This window comes from Belonocnema kinseyi, chromosome 1 (assembly GCF_010883055.1).
Source record: "Belonocnema kinseyi isolate 2016_QV_RU_SX_M_011 chromosome 1, B_treatae_v1, whole genome shotgun sequence".
Classification (NCBI taxonomy): domain Eukaryota; kingdom Metazoa; phylum Arthropoda; class Insecta; order Hymenoptera; family Cynipidae; genus Belonocnema; species Belonocnema kinseyi.
Genome location: NC_046657.1, coordinates 34119852 through 34139038, shown reverse-complemented (window position 1 = coordinate 34139038; position 19187 = coordinate 34119852). Strand labels below are relative to the sequence as shown.

The 19187-nt window shown below is 19.8% G+C and overlaps 1 protein-coding gene across 2 annotated transcripts in view; it reads left to right on the top strand.

The window, feature by feature from the left end:
* LOC117180859 (golgin subfamily A member 6-like protein 22) overlaps positions 1–19187 on the top strand; it is a 129917-nt gene that overhangs the window by 39805 nt on the left and 70925 nt on the right. For both annotated transcript variants that reach the window (XM_033373446.1, XM_033373523.1), the window contains exons 10-11: positions 8456–8836; positions 12921–13034. In XM_033373446.1, the coding sequence (XP_033229337.1) occupies positions 8456–8836; positions 12921–13034 (495 nt within the window). The remainder of the gene's footprint in view (positions 1–8455; positions 8837–12920; positions 13035–19187) is intronic.

Sequence of the window (19187 nt, the reverse complement as noted above, 5' to 3'; positions counted from 1 at the left end):
ACGAATTTTCTAAAAAATATAAAAAATTTCCGTCTAAAAGCTAAATTTTCAACCTAGAAGATTAATTTTCAACAAAAAAGATTAATCTTTGATAAAAAATATGAAATTTCAAGCAAACAGTTTAATTTTTAACCAAAAGGATCAATTTTCTACAACAAAAAATAATTTTTTAATAAAGCAGTTCCAATTTTAACAAAGTGATTGCATTTTGAACCAAAAAAGTTAAAATTTCTAAAAAAGGAAATTTATTTTCAAACCAAAAAATAATAATTTTTAAATCGAAAATATGAATTTGCAAACAAATAGTGAAATTGATCACCAAAATAGTTGAATTTTAAACCAAAAACGATAAGTTTACAATAGAGAATAGAATTTTCAGTTAAATTTGTAATCATCAAAATTATTTTTTGATAAAAAAAAACAAACGATTTTTCAACAGAATATTACAAATTTCATCCAAAATACTAGATTTTCAACCAAAAAGATTAATTTTTTATACAAAATATGAAATTTCGTCTAACAGTGGAAGTTTTAACCAAAAGGTAAATATTTCGACAATAAAAAATAGTTTTTTCAACAAAATACATAAATTTTCAACAAAATAGTTCAATTTTTAACCAAAAAATTGAATTTCCTAACTAAAAATGATGAATCTTTTAGCAATTAAATTAAAATATTTATTTTCAACAAAAAAGATACATTTTTAACAAAGTAGTTCAACTTTCATCTTAGTGATTACATTTTGATAAAAAAAAAAAGATGAAATTTCTACCACAAAAGAAATTGATTTTCAATGCATAAAGAAGAGTTTTCAACAAAATAGTGCAATTTTTTACCAAAATAGTTGAATTTTTAACCGAAAAAGATGAATTTTCAACAGAAAACGGTATCCCCAGTTAAATTTTCAGTCAAAAAAATTATTTTTTTATGAAAATATTAAAATTTTTATCCAAAAAGGTAGATTTTTAATCAAGAAGATTAATTTTCTATGAAGAGATGAATTTTTGATAAAAAAACTAATTTTTAACAAAATAAAAAATTTTTATTCAAAAACCTACATTTTTAGTCAAGTAGATTAATTTTCTACAAAAAGATGAATTTTTAATAAAAACTATGAATTTTCGAGAAAATAGTTTCATTTTCAACGAAAAAGATCAATTTTCTACTAAAATAAGATAATTTTTAAACAAAATACATGATTTTTCAACGAAATATTTCAATTATCAATCAAAAAAATGAATTCTCAACTAAAATGATGAATCTTGTAGCAACTGACATAAATTTTTAATCTAATAGTTTCATTTTCAGCGAAAAAGATGATTTTTTAACAAAAGAGTTTGATTTTTAAACTAGAAAATAGAATTTTCAAAATAAAAATATGCATTTTCAACCAAATGGTGATATTTTCGAACAAAAAAGACGAATTTTCAGCAAAGAACCGGAATTTGCAGTTAAATTTTCAGCCAACAAAGTTAATTTTCCATTAAGAAAAAACAAATTTTTAACCAAAGTTTAAATTTGTATCCAAAAAGCTAGATTTTCAAACAAGAAGATCAATTTTCTACAAAAACATGAATTTTTTTATAAAAAGAACGAATTTTCAACAAAAAATTACAATTTTCATCCAAAAAGCGAGATTTTTAATCAAGTAGATTAGTTTTCTATAACAAAGATGAATTTTTAATAAACAATATGAATTTTCAAGAAAATTGATGGATTTTTAACGAAAAAGATAAATTTTCTACAACAAAAGAAATTTTTTTAACAAAATAGATTATTTTTCAATCAAATAGTTCAATTATTTAAAAAAAAATGAATTCTCAACTAAAAGGATGAATATTTTAGCAACTAACATAAATTTTAATTTTCAAACAATAAGTGAAATTTTTTACCTAAATAGATGAATTTTTAACAGAAAACGGAATTTGCAGTTAAATTTTCAGCCAAAATATTATTTTTTAATTAAAAAAAAAAAAAACGAATTTTCAACAAAATATAAAAATTTTCATTCAGAAAGCTAAACTTTCAACCAAGAAGATTAATTTTTTACAGAAATATGAATTTTCGTGAAAATAGTTGAATTTAAAAAAAAATATATACATTTTCCACAACAAAAGATGATTTTTTTAAAATAAATGATTTTTTAACAAAATAGTTATATCGTTAATTAAAGAAATTAATTTTAAACTAAAATTATGAATCGATCTTCAATTTAAAAAAAATTTTAATCTAATAGTTTCGTTTTCAACGAAAAAAGATTTATTTTTCAAAAAGTAGTTCTACTTTTAACTAAATGATTGCATTTCTCCATCTAAAAAATATAAAATTTCTACCAAAAGAGATGGACTTTTAACCAAAAAAGAAGAATTTTCAACCAAATAGTAATTTTTTAACAAAATATTTGAATTTTCAAAAACAAAAATATTACTTTTGAACAAAAAACGGAATCTGAAGTTAAATTTTTAGTCAAAAAATGTTTTTTTTTTATTTAAAAAAACGGAATTTTGACAAAATATAAACAATTTCATCCAAAAAGTTAGATTTTCAACCAAGACGATTATTTTTCTACAAAAAAAAAAGAATTTTTAATTTAAAAAAAAAACAAACTTAAAAAAAAAAGATTAATTTTTAATATAAAATATTAATTTTCGAACAAAAGTTCAACAGAAAATTAAATTTAGAGTTAAATTGTCTGTCAAAAAAATTATTTTGTAAGAGAAAAAAAACGAATTTTCATCAAAATATTAAAATTCGTCCTAAAAAGTTAGATTTCCAACCAAGAAGATTACTTTTCGACAAATACATGAATTTTCAACTAAACAGTTCAATTATTAACCAAAGCAATGAATTTTCAACAAAAATGATGAATCGATCTCCAACAAAAAAATTAATTTTCAATCTAATAGTTTCATTTTTAACAAAAAAGAAGACATTTTTGACAAAATAGTTGCAATTTTAAATAAATGATTCTACAAAAAATAAATTTTTAAAAAATAAAATACATGATTTTTGAACCAAATAGTTCAATTATTAATTAAAGAAATGAATCCTTAATTAAAATGATAAATATTCAACCAACTAAATAAATTTTTTAACTAATAATTCCATTTTTAGCGAAAAAGATTAATTTTTAACCAATGATATTGATTTTCAAACTAGAAACTAGAATTTTCAACCAAATGGTGAAATTTACGAACAAAAAAGACGAATTTTCAACAAAAAACCGGAATTTACAGTTAAATGTCCTTTAAAAAAATTATTTTTTCATTAAGAAAGAACGAATTTTTAACAAAAGATTTAAATTTGTATCAAAAATCTAGATTTTCACCCAAGAAGATCAATTTTCCACAAAAAGATAAAATTTTTGATAAAAAGAACGATTTTTCAACAAAATATTAAAATTTTGATCCAAAAAGCTAGATTTTTGATAAAGAAGATTAATTTTTTACAACAAAGATGAATTTTGAATAAAAAATATGAATTTTCGAGAAAATAGATGGATTTTCAAGGAAAAAGATCGATTTTTCTACAACAAAAGATAATTTTTTAATCAAATAGTTCAATTATTAGTCAAAGAAATGAATTCTTCCCTCGAATGATCATTCTTTTAGAAACTAACATACATTTTTAATCTGATAGTTTCATTTTCAGCGAAAAAGATGAATTTTTAACAAAAAAATATTGATTTCCAAACTAGAAACTTGAATTTTCATAACGAAAATATGTATTTTCAAGCAAATAGTGAATTTGCTGTTGAATTTTCAAATAAAACAATTATTTTTTATTAAAAAGAATTTTTTTAACAAAACACATCTATTTTTTACCAAATGTTGAATTTTGATTCAAGAGAATTGACTTGGCATTAAATAGGTAATTACCCAACCAATCAATTGAAATATCAAAAAATTACATAAATTTTCAGTTTAAAAACTGAATTTTCTACAAAAATATGAGTTTTCAGCGATTTATGTAAATTTTCAACTAAATAATTTGTACTTAAAATAAATTTTTTAAATTAAAAATAGCTTTCAATCTTGTCACAATTTTATGTATTCCAATTTTAATTTTTAAATGAAATTGTTCAATTTTTATGTATAAATAATAAATTAACAATTATTTATTTAAAATGACTTAAAATTAAAATAATTTAGCTTCTGATTTAAAAAGTGCTCATTTCAATAAATTTTTCAACCCGTTCGATTTAGTAAAATCGAATATTTGAGTGATTATTTAAAATAGCATTAAATAAAAAAAGTTTCAATTTTTGTCTCTCTGGTTTGAAAATTAATCTCTTTTGGTAGAAATTTAATATTTTTTCGTTTAAAATGCAACCAATTTGTTGAAATTGGAACTGCTTTGTCAAAAATTCATCTTTTTCGTTGAAAATGAAACGATTAGATTTTTGTTAATAATTAATTTTTTCTCTGAAAATTGAAATATTCCATTTTTTGTTGACAATCGATCTTTTTTTGTTAAAAATTCCATCATTTGTTTGACAATTCACGTCTTTTGTTAAAAATTCAACTTTGTTGGTAAACAATTACTCTTCTTGATTGTAAATTTAAGGTTTTGATGGAAAATTTAACTATTTTATTAAAAATTTATCTTTTTTGAAATAAAAATTCATCGATTTTGGTAGAAAATTAATTTTCTTGTTTGAAAATTCATTGCTTTTTTTGTTTGAAAATTTAATTATTACCTTTTATAGTTGAGAATGCTCCTATTTTTTGTTCGAAAAATCAACTATATGGTTCAAAATTCATGTTTTATGTTAAAAATTGATCTTTTTTACTTGAAAGTTCCACTTTTTTAAAAACATATTTTTATTAATTCATCTTTGTTGGTAGAAAATTAATCTTCATAAATGAAAATTCATTTTTTTAATTGAAACTGATTTTTATTTCTACATTTATTTTTCAAAATTTAAATAATAATTTAAATTAAATTTTCATTTCATTTTTGTTTATAATATTTTATTTATTATTCTTCATTATTTATATTTATTATATTTAAATTATTTAAATTATTTATTCATAATTATAATAAATTTTATTCATAATAGTTCATTTATTTTTATTTTAATCAATAATTAAATCATTTAAAAATTTAATTATTTAATCGGTTTTATTTAGTCAAAACCATGATATAAAAATGTTATTATTTTAATTAATTTTTAAACTAATTTTTAATAATTAAAATTTCAATTAAACTAATTCGTTGAAAATTGATTTCTTTTAATGGTAAATTCAACTATTATGTAAAAATGAGCTTTTTATGTTGAAAATTCATATTTTTGTATTACAAATTCAACCGTTTTCGTAGAATATTCGTCTTCTTAACATAAAAATTCAACTACTTTGTTGAATATTTATATTTTTTTAATGAAAATTTTATTATTTTAGTAGAAAATTTAACTATTTGGTCGAAAATGAATTTTTTGGTTAGAAATTCAACTGCTTTGTAGAAAAATCGTCTTGGTGGCTACAAAATTCAAGTATTTTGTTGAGAATTAACCTTTTTTGATGAAATTTAACTTTTGTATTAATTTTTTTTTTTAATAAAAATATTCTTGGCTGTTTAAAATTATATTTGTTTAAAATTTTTAGAAATTTGGACTTTTTGCCCTCAAAGTTCAACTATTTTGTTGAAAATTATTTTTTTTGTTAAAAATTCATATCTTTGGGTTGAAAATTCAACTTTTTTGTAGAAAAATCGTTTTTTTCGCTCAAAAAGTCTTGCTGAATATTGAACTTTTTTGATTGAAAAATTGTATTATTTTGGTAAAATATACAATTATTTGGTTTTAAATAAACAGTTTGGGTGAAAATTTGTTCTCTTCAATATAAATTTTTTGTTTTGTTTAATTTAGCCGTTTCTTTATTTAAAATTAAACTCTTTTGGTGGGAAAATTCATCTTTTATTAGAAAATTAATATTTATAGTTGAAAATGTAACATTTTGGATGCAAATTTTAATATTTTGTTGAAAATTAGTTGTTAAAAATAAAAAATTAATTTTTTTGTTGTAGAAAAATAATCGCCTTTGTTAAAAATTGAACTTTTTGGATACAAAATTTTTATATTTTGTTGAAAATTCGTGTTTTTTCATCAAAAAATAATTTTTTGACTACAAATTTAACTGAGAATTTCGTTTTTTGTTGAAAATTAATATTTTTTTCTTTGTAAATTTAAATATTTTGGTAAAAAATTCTTCTATTTGGTTGAAAATTCTTCTTTTTTTGGTTTTGAAAATCAATCTCTTTTGGTAGAAATTTTATCTTTTTTGTTAAAAATTTAATTATTTTGTTAAAAGTTGTTTTTTTTCAGTTGAAATTAATTTTTTTATGCAAACGAACAAATTTAATTTTTGATTGAGAATCCATACTTTTTTCTTTACATTCGACTATTTACTCGAAAAATCCTATTTTATATTAAAAATTCATTCTTTTGTAAAAAGGTAATCTTTAAAAAAAATTTAATATTTTCTTGAAAATTAGTTTTTTTTTTAAATTAATCTTTTTTGTAGAAAATTAATCGTCTTGGTTGAAAATCTAACTTTTTGTATAATTTCTTTTTTTTAATTCGTTCCTCTTTAATAAAAAAAAATGTAAAAAATGATCTTTTGTTTTAGAAAATTCATATTTTGTCGAAAAGTCGTGTTTTCATCATTTTCTTGAAAATTGATGTATTTTGTTGAAAAAAAATTTTTTGTTCTAAAAAATTTATCTTGCTGGTTAGAAATTCAACTATTTGCCCAAAAGTTTCATATTTTTGATTAAAAATCAATCTTTTTTGTGGAAAATTAATCTTATCTTTGAAAATTTAAATTTTTTGGTTGAAAATTCATATTTTTGTTTTGAAAATTCTTCTAACTGCTTAGAAAAATAATCCCTTTTGGTTGAAAATTCATCATTTTAGTTGAGAATTCGCTTCTTTGATTGATAATTTAACTATTTTGTTAAAAGGGTGTTTTTTTATGAAACAGAAATCTTTTTATGGAAAACAGAACTTTTTTTTTATCGAAAATCTGTCATTGTTGTTGAAGATTCAAATATTTTAGATAAAATATGAACTGAAAATTACAAAACATTTAGTTGAAAAATGATGTAATTTGCTGAAAATTCGTCTTTTTTTGTAGATAATTAATGTTCCTGTTCGAAAATTAAACTATTTTGTTATAAATTCATTTTTGTTTCTTAAATTGAACTGCTTTTTTGTTTTAAATTAAAATCTTTTAATTCGTTCGAAAATCGAGCTTCTTTAGTTAAACAAATTTTTGGATCTAAAAAAAATGTAAACTGAAAATTACACAATTAAAATTTTGTCTAAAATAACATAGATTGTTCAAAATAATTACTTTAAAATGTATGAGATTTGTTGAAAATTTTTTTTTTTCGTCGAAAATTAACTTTCTTGATTGAATATTCAACTATTTGGTTGCAAATATTTTTTTCGTTTTTGAAAATTAGTTTTTTCTAGTAGCAATTTCATTTTTTTCGATTAAATCCAACTTCTTTTTTATTTTAAATAAAATATATTTTTGTTGAAAAACTATTACAACTGTTAACATTTTTTTTAAATTACATTTTTTGCTTGAAGATACATAATTTTAGTTGCAAAATTTAAGTTTTTTAACGGTTTTTTTTTAATAGTTAAAAAAAACTATTACATGCAAAATTAATTCTCTCAAATCAAAATGCAACATTTAAAAAAATTTATTTCTTAATTTTTTTCTCAAATCGATCTTTTTCTTGAAAAAATTAATTTCTTTGATTAATAATTTCACTATTTTGTTGAAAAATAATGTATTTTGTTCAAAAATTATTTTTTGTTGTAGAAAATTTGAAAGTTCAACTATTCTGTTAAAAATTAATTTTTTTGTTCAAAATTCAGTTTTTTTTGTAGAAAAATCGTCTTTTCGCTTAAAAAGTCGTCTGTCTTGTTGAACATTGAACTTTTTTATTTAAAAAATTATAGTATTTTTGTAAAATATACAACTATTTGATTTGAAAATTGGTCATCTTGACTGAAAAATATTTTTTGGTTTTAAATTTTTAAACGGTTTTACATTCAAAATTAAATTGATTTTTTTTTAAATATCAACTATTACATTTTTTTAAAAATTCTCTTTGCGATTTTTAAAATTTAAAATTAAACTCTTTTTTGTGAAATTCAGCTGAAAATTAAAAATTCAGCGTAGAAAAATCACGGTTTTGTTTAAAATTCTTTTTTTATTTTAATCTTTGTTTGAAAATTTATCCGTTTTTTTTTAAATTCTATTATTTGGAAGAAAAGGAATCTTTTTTAGTGAAAAATCCAAAAAAATTTAGTTAATAATTAAATCATTTGGTTGAAAGTCCAATATAAAAGTTCAAATTTTTCCATTTTAATGAATCTGGAAATTTTTTTCGAATTTAATTTACAAATGAAAATGTTTTTTTTTTCTTCAAAAAACAGAAAATATCTAATGCCCGGAAAAGAATTGAAGAACTGGAACGAGAAAGGGAGGAAAATTTGAATCGCAAAGAAATTGCTTTGGCCCGAAAGAAGGAATTGAATAGTAAAATCGAAGAATTGAATGTGAAGCGAGAAGAAAAGGAAAAAGAGACAGAAATGATCAAAGATATGAATAAAGGTGCTTTGGATGTTAATAAACACGTAATGGAGGCCCTAAAACATCGTGAATCCCTACAAACTGAAATCGATGAATTTAAAAAAGAGTACGAAGAAAAACTGTCTGAAATAGAAAACAGAATTGCTGTGAAATCCAAAAATCAAGAGGAGAAAATATCGGAATTGGAATCCGAGATTGAACAGAATGCTAAAACTCTTTCTCAGGTAATTAATTAATACCCAAAATAATAAAATTAAATTTTCTATTTGCTTTTTATTCAGAAATTTGTTTCTAAATTAAAATTCATTTTGAAAATTCAGAGGATGTCAAACTGATCAGGCTTTTTTCTGCAATTTTCATATGAATTCTGTTTGTTTAATAGTTTTTTTTTATAGTTTTGGTTTAAAAATTCATCTTGTGGTTACAAGATTTATTTTTTGGTTGCAATTTTTATTGCTTGATTAAAAATGTAACAATTTTGTTTAAAAAAAATTGTTGAAAATTCAATTTTTTTGTAACAAATTTAACTATTTGCTCGAAAATTCATATTTTTTCATAAAAATTCATCTTTTATGTAGAAAAACAATAGCTTTGGTTAAAAATGTAACTTTTTGGATGGAAATTTTAATATTTTCTTGAAAATTCATTTTTTTTAAATTAAAAAATAATCTTTTTCACTGAAAATTTAACTGTAAATTTCGTTTTCTGTTGAAAATTAATCTTCTTGGTTGAAAATCTAACTTTTCGGATTAAAATATTAATACTTTGTTGAAAATTCGTTTTTTTTCTTAAAAATTAACTTTTTTGACAGAAAATTTAAATGCAAATTCTATTTTCTGTGTGAATTTCATCTTTTTTGTTCAAAATGCAACCGCTTGTTAAAAATTTTAATGTATTGGTAAAAGGTGTTTTTTAGTTGAAATAAATTTTTCGTGGCAACTTGAACTGTTTAATTTTTTATTAAAAATCTATCTTTTTTACTGAAAATTCAACTATTTGCTCGAAAATTCATATTTTATATTAAAAATTCAGCTTTTTGTAAAAAATTAATCTTCATGGTTAAAAATTTTGCTTTTTGGGTGAAAATTTCTATATTTTCTTTAAAATTCGTTTTTTTAAATAAAAAAAAAACATTTTTTATCTAAAAATTTAACTGAAAACTTCATTTTTGTATTGAAAATTCATATTTTTATGGTTGTAAATTCAAATATTTTAGTAATAAAAAATTGGACTATTTGGTTGAAAATTCTTCGTTTTGGTTTGAAAATTAATCTCTTTTGGTAGAAATTTTATCTTTTTTGTTAAAGATTTAACTATTTTGTTAAAAGTTGTTTCTTTTCGTCAAAATTAATTTTTTTTACTATTTACTCGAAAAATCCTACTTTATATTAAAAATTCATCCTTTTGTATAAAAGTAATCTTTATGGTTGAAAATCTGGCTTTTTGGATGCAAAATATAATATTTTGTTGAAAATTTATTCATTTAAATTATTGTATTATTTATTTATTTTAAAAAATCATTTTGTTTTTAGAAAATTCATATTTTTTCGAAAATTTGCGTTTTGTATAAAAAAATCTTTTTACTGAAAATTCATCTTTTTGGTTGAAAATTCGACTATTTTGGTAAAAAATTGCACTATTTGGTTCAAAATTCTTCTATTTTGGTTTACAAATTTTTATTTTGTTCGAAATTTCATATTTTTTGTTTCAAAATGTAACCACTTTGTTAAGCTTGGAACTGCTTTGTTAAAAATTCATATTTTTTGTTTAGAATCCATCTTTTTCGTCGAAAAGTAATCTTCTTGGTTAAAAATCTAACTTTTCGGGTTTATAATTTTTTTGAAAGCTCGTTTTTTTATCAAAAAATCATTTTCTGACTAAAAATTTAACTTCAAATTCCGTTTTTGTTGAAATTTCACTTTTTTGGTTGAAAATTCTTCTTTTTTAGTTTAAAAATCAATCTCTTTTGGTAGAAATTTCATCTTTTTTGGTTCAAAATGAAATCATTTAGTTAAAAGTGGAACTATTTTGCTAAAAATTCATCATTTTAGTTGAAAATTAATTAATTTGATTAATAATTTAACTATTTTTGTTTAGTATAAAAAAATAATTTCTTTGACAGAAAATTTAACTGCAAATTCCATTTCCTGTTGAAAATTTATATTTTTTGGTAAAAATTGCACATTTTTTGGTTCAAAATGAAAAATCATGTATTTTGTTAAAAAATTATTTGTTGTATAAAATTGATATTTTTCGTTGAAAAAATCAAATTAATTGCTCGATAGATTCATATTTTTGATTACAAATTAATCTTTTTCGTAGAAAAGTAATCTTCTTGGTTAAAAATGTAATTTTTTTTGATGAAAATTTAACTTTAAATTTCGTTTTCGGTTGAAAAATAAATCTTCTTGGTTGAAAATCTAACATTTTAGACTAAAATATTAATATTTTGATGAAAATTCGTTTTCTTTTCTCTTTAAAAATAATTTTTTTTGTTAAAAATCTAACTATTTTTTTAAAGGGTGTTTTTTTAAAATTCAAATTATTTTTTCTTGAAACTTTAACTATTCAATTTTTGATTAAAAATCCATCTTGTTTGCTGAAAATTCAATTATTTCTTCGAAAATTCATATTTTATATTAAAAATTCATCTTTTTGTAGAAAATTTTTTTAATTCAAATTTTTTTGTAGGAAAAAATCGTCTTGCTTGAAAATCTAATTTTTGGAATGAAATTGTTTATATTTTGTTGAAACAAATTTTTAAAAAATAAAAATCAGTTTTTGACAAAAAATTTTAATGCAAATTCCGTTTTTTTTTAAATTAATATTTTTTGTTATTGAAATATCAAATATTTTGGTAAAAAATTGGACTATTTGGTTGAAAAATTTTCTTTTTTGGTTCAAAATGCAATAATTTAGTTAAAATTGGAACTGCTTCGTTAAAATTATTTTTTTTTTTGGAAAATCAAACTGTTAGATTAAAATTTTTTTTGTTGGAGATTGATTCATCATTTCATTTGAAAATTAATTTCTTTAATTAATAAGTTAAATATTTTGTTCAAAATTTATTTATTTTTGAAAAATCATCTTTTGTTGTGAAAAATTTAGCTTTTTTTTTAATTCAACTATTTGCACGAATATAAAACTATTAGATTAAAAATTTATGTCAGTTGCTAAAAGATTCATCATTTTAGGTGAGAATTCATTTTTTTTTATTAATAATTGAACTATTTTGTTAAAAATCATGTATTTTGTTAAAAAATTATCTTATTTTTGTAGAAAACTTATCATTTTCGTTGAAAATCAAACTATTTGCTCGATAAAATCATATTTTTTATTAACAGTTCATATTTTTCGTAAGAAAAGCAATCTTCTTGGTTGAAAATCTAACAGCAAATTTAAATGTAAATTTAATTTTTTGTTGAAAATTTAACTTTTTTCTCGAAAATTCATATCATTTATTAAAAATTAACCTTTTTCGTAGAAAAGTAATCTTCTTGGCTGAAAATCTAAGATTTTGAATGCAAATTTTAATAATTTATTGAAAATTATTTGTTTTTTAAAATAAAAAATGCATCTTTTTTGTAAAAAAATAATCGTCTTGGTCAGAAATCTAACTTTTTAGATGAAAATTTTTATATTTTCGGTTCAAAAGACATTTTTTTGACTAAAAATTTAACTGCAAATTTCGTTTTTTGTTGAAAATTCATTTTTTTTTTTTGAAAATTCAAATATTTTGGTAAAAAAATTGGTTTTGTTGAAGCTTCATCATTTTGGTTAAAATTTCATCTGTTATATTTTGTATTGAAAATTATTATTTTTTTAGTTGAAAATTCATGTATTTTGTTAAAAATTTGTATTTTTAAGTAGAAAATTAATCTTATTGGTTAAAATTTTTAATATTTGATTACAAATTTGTTTTAAAAATGGAAAATTCATCATATTTGGTTGAAAATTCTTGGATTTATTTCCTAACTCGTTTTTTTTTTTTTTTTTTTGAGTAAAAATTTTATTATTTTTGTATAAAATGTATATGCTTGGCTTGAAAAGTCAATCTTTTTTATAAACAAAAAATATTTTTTGTTTTCTTTAAAAATGCATTTTTTATAAGATTCATATTTTCTGTTTGAAAACTCAACTGGTTCGTAAAAAGAGATTTTTTTGAATAAAAATTAATTTGGTCGCTGATTTTTACTAGTTCGTTAAAAATTCTTTTTTTTTTGTTACATTAAACTGTTTTGGATTGAAAGTTAAATTTTTTTTCTTGTAAAGTCCTTTTTTTCTGGATTAAAAATAATTTTTTTACAGAAAAAACGCGAGGGGAAAAAGAAAGAAGATGAGAAAATGCAGAAGGAACGAAACCTTCGAGAAAAACTTTCAAAATTGGAAGAAGAAATTGCAAAAGCTGATGAAGAGCTAGAGGTAATTCAGATTTACTTTATTTTTTTTTTACCCTGAATTTTTATATCCTCTTATTGAAAACATAAGCGATATTAATTTTTTTTTACTTTTTAGCCTATTTTTTTTACAAAAAAAATCACAAAATACTGCATTTTTTTAAGCTTTAAACCTTCGATATATTTAAAATCAACCTCAAAATTTAGGTCTGTGGCAAATAATTTAAGTCAAGAATAAAAAAATTTCCTTTTTTCTCAGAAAAAATTATTTTCTATTTTATAAATAATTTAAATAATTAAATTATATAATTATAAGAAAAAGCAAATGAATTGAAATCAGTTACCAAATATTAAAAAATGAAATTAATTCAGCACAATTCAAGATGGACGAAATAAAAACTAGTAAAAAAATTTTAAAAGTCCATTTATTTTGAGCGAAATTGTGTGAATTTAAAAGAATTCAAGTGAATTCTAAAAATATTTTTAATATTTTCAAAAGTTTGGAACCCAACGATCGCATAAAAAAATATTAAATAAAAATTCTTTGTTTTCCAAAAACAGTTAAATTCTCAACCAAAAAGATTAACTTTTTAACCAAAGAAAGAAATTTTCAAACAAAAAAAATGTTGGTCATCAATTAAAAAAAAGTGAATCCAAAATGCTAAATTTTTAAAACCAAAAAGACAAATTTTCTGCGAACTAAAAAAAAAAAGACAATTCTTTAACAAAATCATTTTTAAGTATAGATGATCAATCTTTAATCAAAAATGTAACAGTTACATTTTACAGTTAAAAAAATTAATTATCACCAAAGAATAAAATTTTAAACAGAATATTTTAATTCTTAATCAAAGTAATTAATTTTTAAATAAAATTATAAATAAAAAAAATATTTTTTACTAAATAGTTACATTTTTAACCAAAAAGATTAATTTTCTACGGAAATTAACCAATTTTCAGCAAAATACATCAATTTTAGACTAGAAAAGTTACATTTTAAATCAAAAGTAGAATAGTTAAATAGAATTTTTAACCAAAAGACTAAATCTCTGCCCAAAAAGACAAATTTTCAAGACAAAAAAAAAAGAATTTTAATCCAAAGAGTTGCATCTTTTACACAAAAAGATGATAATTCAATGAATTGTTATCTAAAGATGATAAATTTTCAAGCGAAAATGGAATAGTTATATTTTTTGGTACAAAAAAAAAATAATTTTCAACAAATTATATAAATTTTTAACCGAAAATAGCTGAATTTTCAACCTAATAAAAAGAATTTTTTCACAAAACAGTTAAATTTTCAATCAAACAGAGGCATTTTTAACCAAGAAAACTAAATTTCTGCCCAAAAAGACGAATTGTCAAGGGAAGAAAAGAATTTTAATGCTAACAGTTGCATTTTTTACCAAAAAAGGTCAAATTTCCACCGAAAGAGATGAATTAAAAAAAAAAATTACGAATTTTCTACAAGGAAAATGGAATTTTCGACCCAAAAATATAAATTTTCTACTAATGCAATTTTTTTATCTCCTGAAAATACCTTTAAATCTTCTAAATTGCGTTAAAATATACAAAATTCGTTGAAATCCCTTTAAATTATTGAAAGCAATTGAAAATTCCTAGAAATTAAAAAAAAAATTCCTCAAATATTTTAAATCGTTCTATTTTCTATTGCAAATTTATCTTTTTTAGTTGAAAATTTATGTATTTTGTTAAAAATTAATCTTTTTTGGTAAAAAATTATTTTTTAACTAAAACTTCATCTCATTGGTAAAACCTTAACATTTTTTGTTGATAATTTTTTTTTCGTAAAAAATAATGTTTTTATAAAAATTTTGTTAAAAAATCATTCTTTTTTCTTGAATATTTTTCATTTTAGTTCGAAATTATTCTATTTGTTTGAAAACTTAACTTTTTGGATGAAAAACCTTTTTTTTGTTCTTGAAAATGAATTTTTTACTGACAATTTAATTTCTTGTGTAAAATTTGTCTTTGTTAGTTAAAAATCTATGTATTTTTTCGAAATTTCGTCGTTTTTTTCCCCTAGAAAATTCATCCTCTGTTAAAAATTTAACTTTTTAGATGAAAATTTTTATATTTTCTTGAAAATTCGTTTTTTTTTCTCAAAAAATAATTTTTGATTAAAAATTAAACTGCAAATTCCATTTCTTGTCCAAAATTAATATTTTTTTGGTTGTAAATTCAAATATTTTAATACAAATTTGACTATTTGGTTGAAAATTCTTCTTTTTTGGTTTAAAATTCAATCTCTTTTGGTAGAAATTTGATCTATTTTGTTAAAAATGTAACTATTTTGTTAAAATTGTTTTCTTTAGATGAAATTATTTTTTTATGGAAACAAACTATTCAATTTTTTATTAAGAATCCATATTTTTTTCTGGAAATTAAACTCTTTACTCGACAAATCCTACTTTATATTAAAAATTCATCCTTTTGTAGAAAATTAATCTTTATAGATAAAAATCTAGCTTTTTGGATGCAAAATTTATTATTTTGTTAAAAGTTATTTTTTTTATTAAAAAATTAATCGTCTTGTTTAAAAATCTAACTTTTTGGATGCAATATTTTGTTAAAAATTTGTTTTTTTCTTATAACAAAAAATTTGTTGACTAAAAATTTATCTGAAAATTCCGTATTTTGTCGAAAAATAATTTTTTTTGTTGAAAATTAAAAAATTTTGGTCGAAAATTCTTTTGTTGAAAATTCAACCATTTGGTTAAAAATTTATGTATTTTTTTATCCGTTTTTTGGGTAAAAAAAAAAATGTACCTCCTATTTGGTTAAAAAAATTAACTTTTTTATTGATAAATCTTTTATTTTTCTTGAAAATTAATTTTTTACTGAAAATTTTATTTCGGAATAAAAAATTGATATTTTTTAGATAGAAATTTATGAATTTTGTTAATAATTCATCTTTTTTTGTGAAATTTTTTTTACTGAAAATTCATTTTCTTGGTAAAAAATTACAATATTTTGTCGATAATTCCTTTTTTTGTTGCTGTAAGAAATATTGTTTTTTATTGTAAAAGTGAATATCATTCTTAGTTGATAATTTTAAAATTTTGTGCGAAAATCATTGTTTTTTCTGGAAGATTTTTTATTTTAATTCTAAATTAATCTCTTTGGTTGAAAAATTAACTTTTTTGTTAACATTTTTTCCCATTAATTTTTTACTGGAAATTTAATGTTTGGTGAAAAATTGGTCTTTTTTAGATAAAAATTCATCTCGTTTTTCGAATTTTCGGGTTTCCTTTTTGTAGGAAATGAAGATTCTTGCTTGAAAATTCATCCTTTTGGTTAAAAAATTCTTTTTTTTTTTGGTCGAAAATTAATTTGTTTACTGAAAATGGAACTATACTTTTTCTAGTCAAAAATTTATATTTTTCAGTTGAAAATTCATATTTTTTGTTAAAAATTAATCGTTTTTTATTCGAAATGTGAATATTCCATTTTTTTACTTTATCTTTTTTAGTTGATAATTTGAGAATAATGTTAAAAATTAAGTTTTTTTATTGAAAATTAATTTTATACTGTAAATTTAATTTCTGGTGGTAAATTTGTCTTTTTTAGATGAAAATTCATGTATTTGTTTGGAAATTTCGGTGTTATATTTTTTGTAGAAAATTAAGATTTATATTTAAAAAATATACTTTTGGTTGAAAACTGAATTTTTTTGTTGAAAATTCCTTTTTTATCTAATAATGTAACTATTTTAGTTTTAAATACATATTTTTGGCCCAAATTAAAAATATTTGGTTGAAAATTGTCTCTTTTTTTCTCTTTAAATTAAAGTTTTTATTAAAAATCGAACTATTCTATTTCTGGTGGCAAATTTATCTTTTTAGTTGAAAATTTATATTTTTTGTTGAAGTTTAGTTTTTTTTGTTGCAGAAATTAATCTTTTTTTTTAGAAAAATTAATTTTTTTCTGAAAATGTAACTAATTTAGTCGAAAGTTCATCACTTTGGTTAAAATTAAAATATCATTGTTTTTTCTTGAAGATGTTTTATTTTAGTTCAAATTTAATCTCTGTTTAAAAATTACAATATTTTGTTAAAAATTTTTTGTTCTTTGTAAAAAATTATTTTTTCTTTTTAAAGACACGAATTTATAGTTAAAAATTCCATTACTTTGTTGAAAATTAATTAACTTTGTTAAAAATTCAACAAATTTGTTTAAAAAATCCCCTTTATGTTCAACATTCTTCATTTCAGTTGAAAATTAATCTCTTCGTATAAAAATTGAACTATTTTGTTTTAAATTCGTTTTTTTGTTGTTGAACATTATTTTTTCCTTGAAATTTACCATTCCTATTGTTGATATAAATTTATGTTTCTTAGTTAAAAATTCATTTTTTGTTTGTTCAGAATTAATCTCTTTTATTATAAATGTGAATAATCTATTTTTTAATGAAAATTAATCTGTTTTAGTGGATAATTTGAAAATCTTGTTAAAAAAAATATATTTTTTTTTGTTGCTGAAGATCCTTCCAATTCAGAAAAAAAAATAATGAAAATTGTGTCTCTTCCAACTCAATAATAATGATAAAAATAAACAATTTTCGCTCACAACAAAAATTCTGAAAAAAAAATATGGCCTCAATCCAAAAATTCAAAAGAAAAAACGGCCTCTTTCAACTCAGAAAAAATAAATAAATAACAAAAATTTAATTCCTTCCAAATCAATTAAAATGATATAAACAATTACCTTCTTCCAATTCAGAAAAAAATTATAAATAAAAAATTCACCCTCCAAATAAAAATGCTGAAAAGAATTTCTGGCCTTTTCCAATGTAGAAAAAATTGATAAGCAAATCTCTTAAAAATTATGATTCTTGTTTAAAAATTCATTTTTTTGTTGCTGAAGATTTATATTATAAACTGCAAATTTCCCTTTAATATTTTTTAATGTAAATTTATATTTTATAGTTAAAAATGCATGGTTTTTGTTAAAAATTAATCTTTCTTATTGTAAATGTGAAAAATCTATTTTTTAATGAAAATTTATCTGTTTTAGTGAATAATTTGAAAATGTTGTTAACAAATTATTGCTTTTTGCTTTAAATTCTGAATTTTAGTTCGAAATAATCTCTTTGGTTGAAGACTAAACTGTTTTTTTTTAATTCGTTCATTTTTTAATTTAAAATGAATGTTTTGACTGAAAATTTAAGTATTTTATTTCTTGTAAAAAATGTATCTTTTTTAGTTGGAAATACACGTATTTTTTCGAAATTTTATTAAAATTTTTTGAAAAAATTAAGATTCTTGTTTGAAAATTCATTTTTTTTGTCATAAATTGATTTTATAAACTGAAAATTTACCTTTTCTATTTTTTAATGAAAATTCATGTTTTTTGTTCAAAATTAATCTTTTTTATTACAAATGTGAATAATCTACTTTTTAATGAAAATTTATCTGTTTTAGTGGATATTTTGAAAATATTGTTAAAAAATTATTGTTTTTTGTTGAAGATTCTTCATTTTAGTTCGAAATTATTCTCTTGGTTGAAAGTTTAACTGTTTTCTTGAAAATTCGTTCTTTCTTCTTGTTTAAAATCAATTTTTTGGCTAAAAATTTTAATATTTTATTTCTGGTAAATAATTTACCTTTTTTAGTTGTAAATCCACGTAAGTTTTAGAAATTTCATTATTTTTTTGTAGAAAATTATGATTTTTGTTTAAAAATTATTTTTTACTGTTGAGAGTTCATTTGATAAACTGAAAATTTACCTTTTCTATTTTGTAATGAAATTTTATATTTTTCAGTTGAAAATTCATGTTTTTTGTCCAAAATTAATCTTTTTTATTATGAATGTGAATAATCTATTTTTTAATGAAAATTTATCTGTTTTAATGGAAAATTTGAAAATGTTGTTAAAAAATCCTTTTTTTTGTTGAAGATTCTTAATTTTAGTTTAAAATTATTCTTTTGGTTAAAAATTTAACTGTTTTCTTGAAAATTCATTGTTTCTTCTTGTTTAAAATTAATTTTTTTATTGAAAATTTAAGTATTTTATTTCTGGTGAAAAAATTCTCTTTTTTAGTTGGAAAATCACAAATTTTTTGAAATTTTATTTTTTTTGTGTAGAAAATATGATTCTTGTTTAAAAATTTATTGTTGTTGTTAAAAATTCATTTTATAAAATAAAAATTTACCGT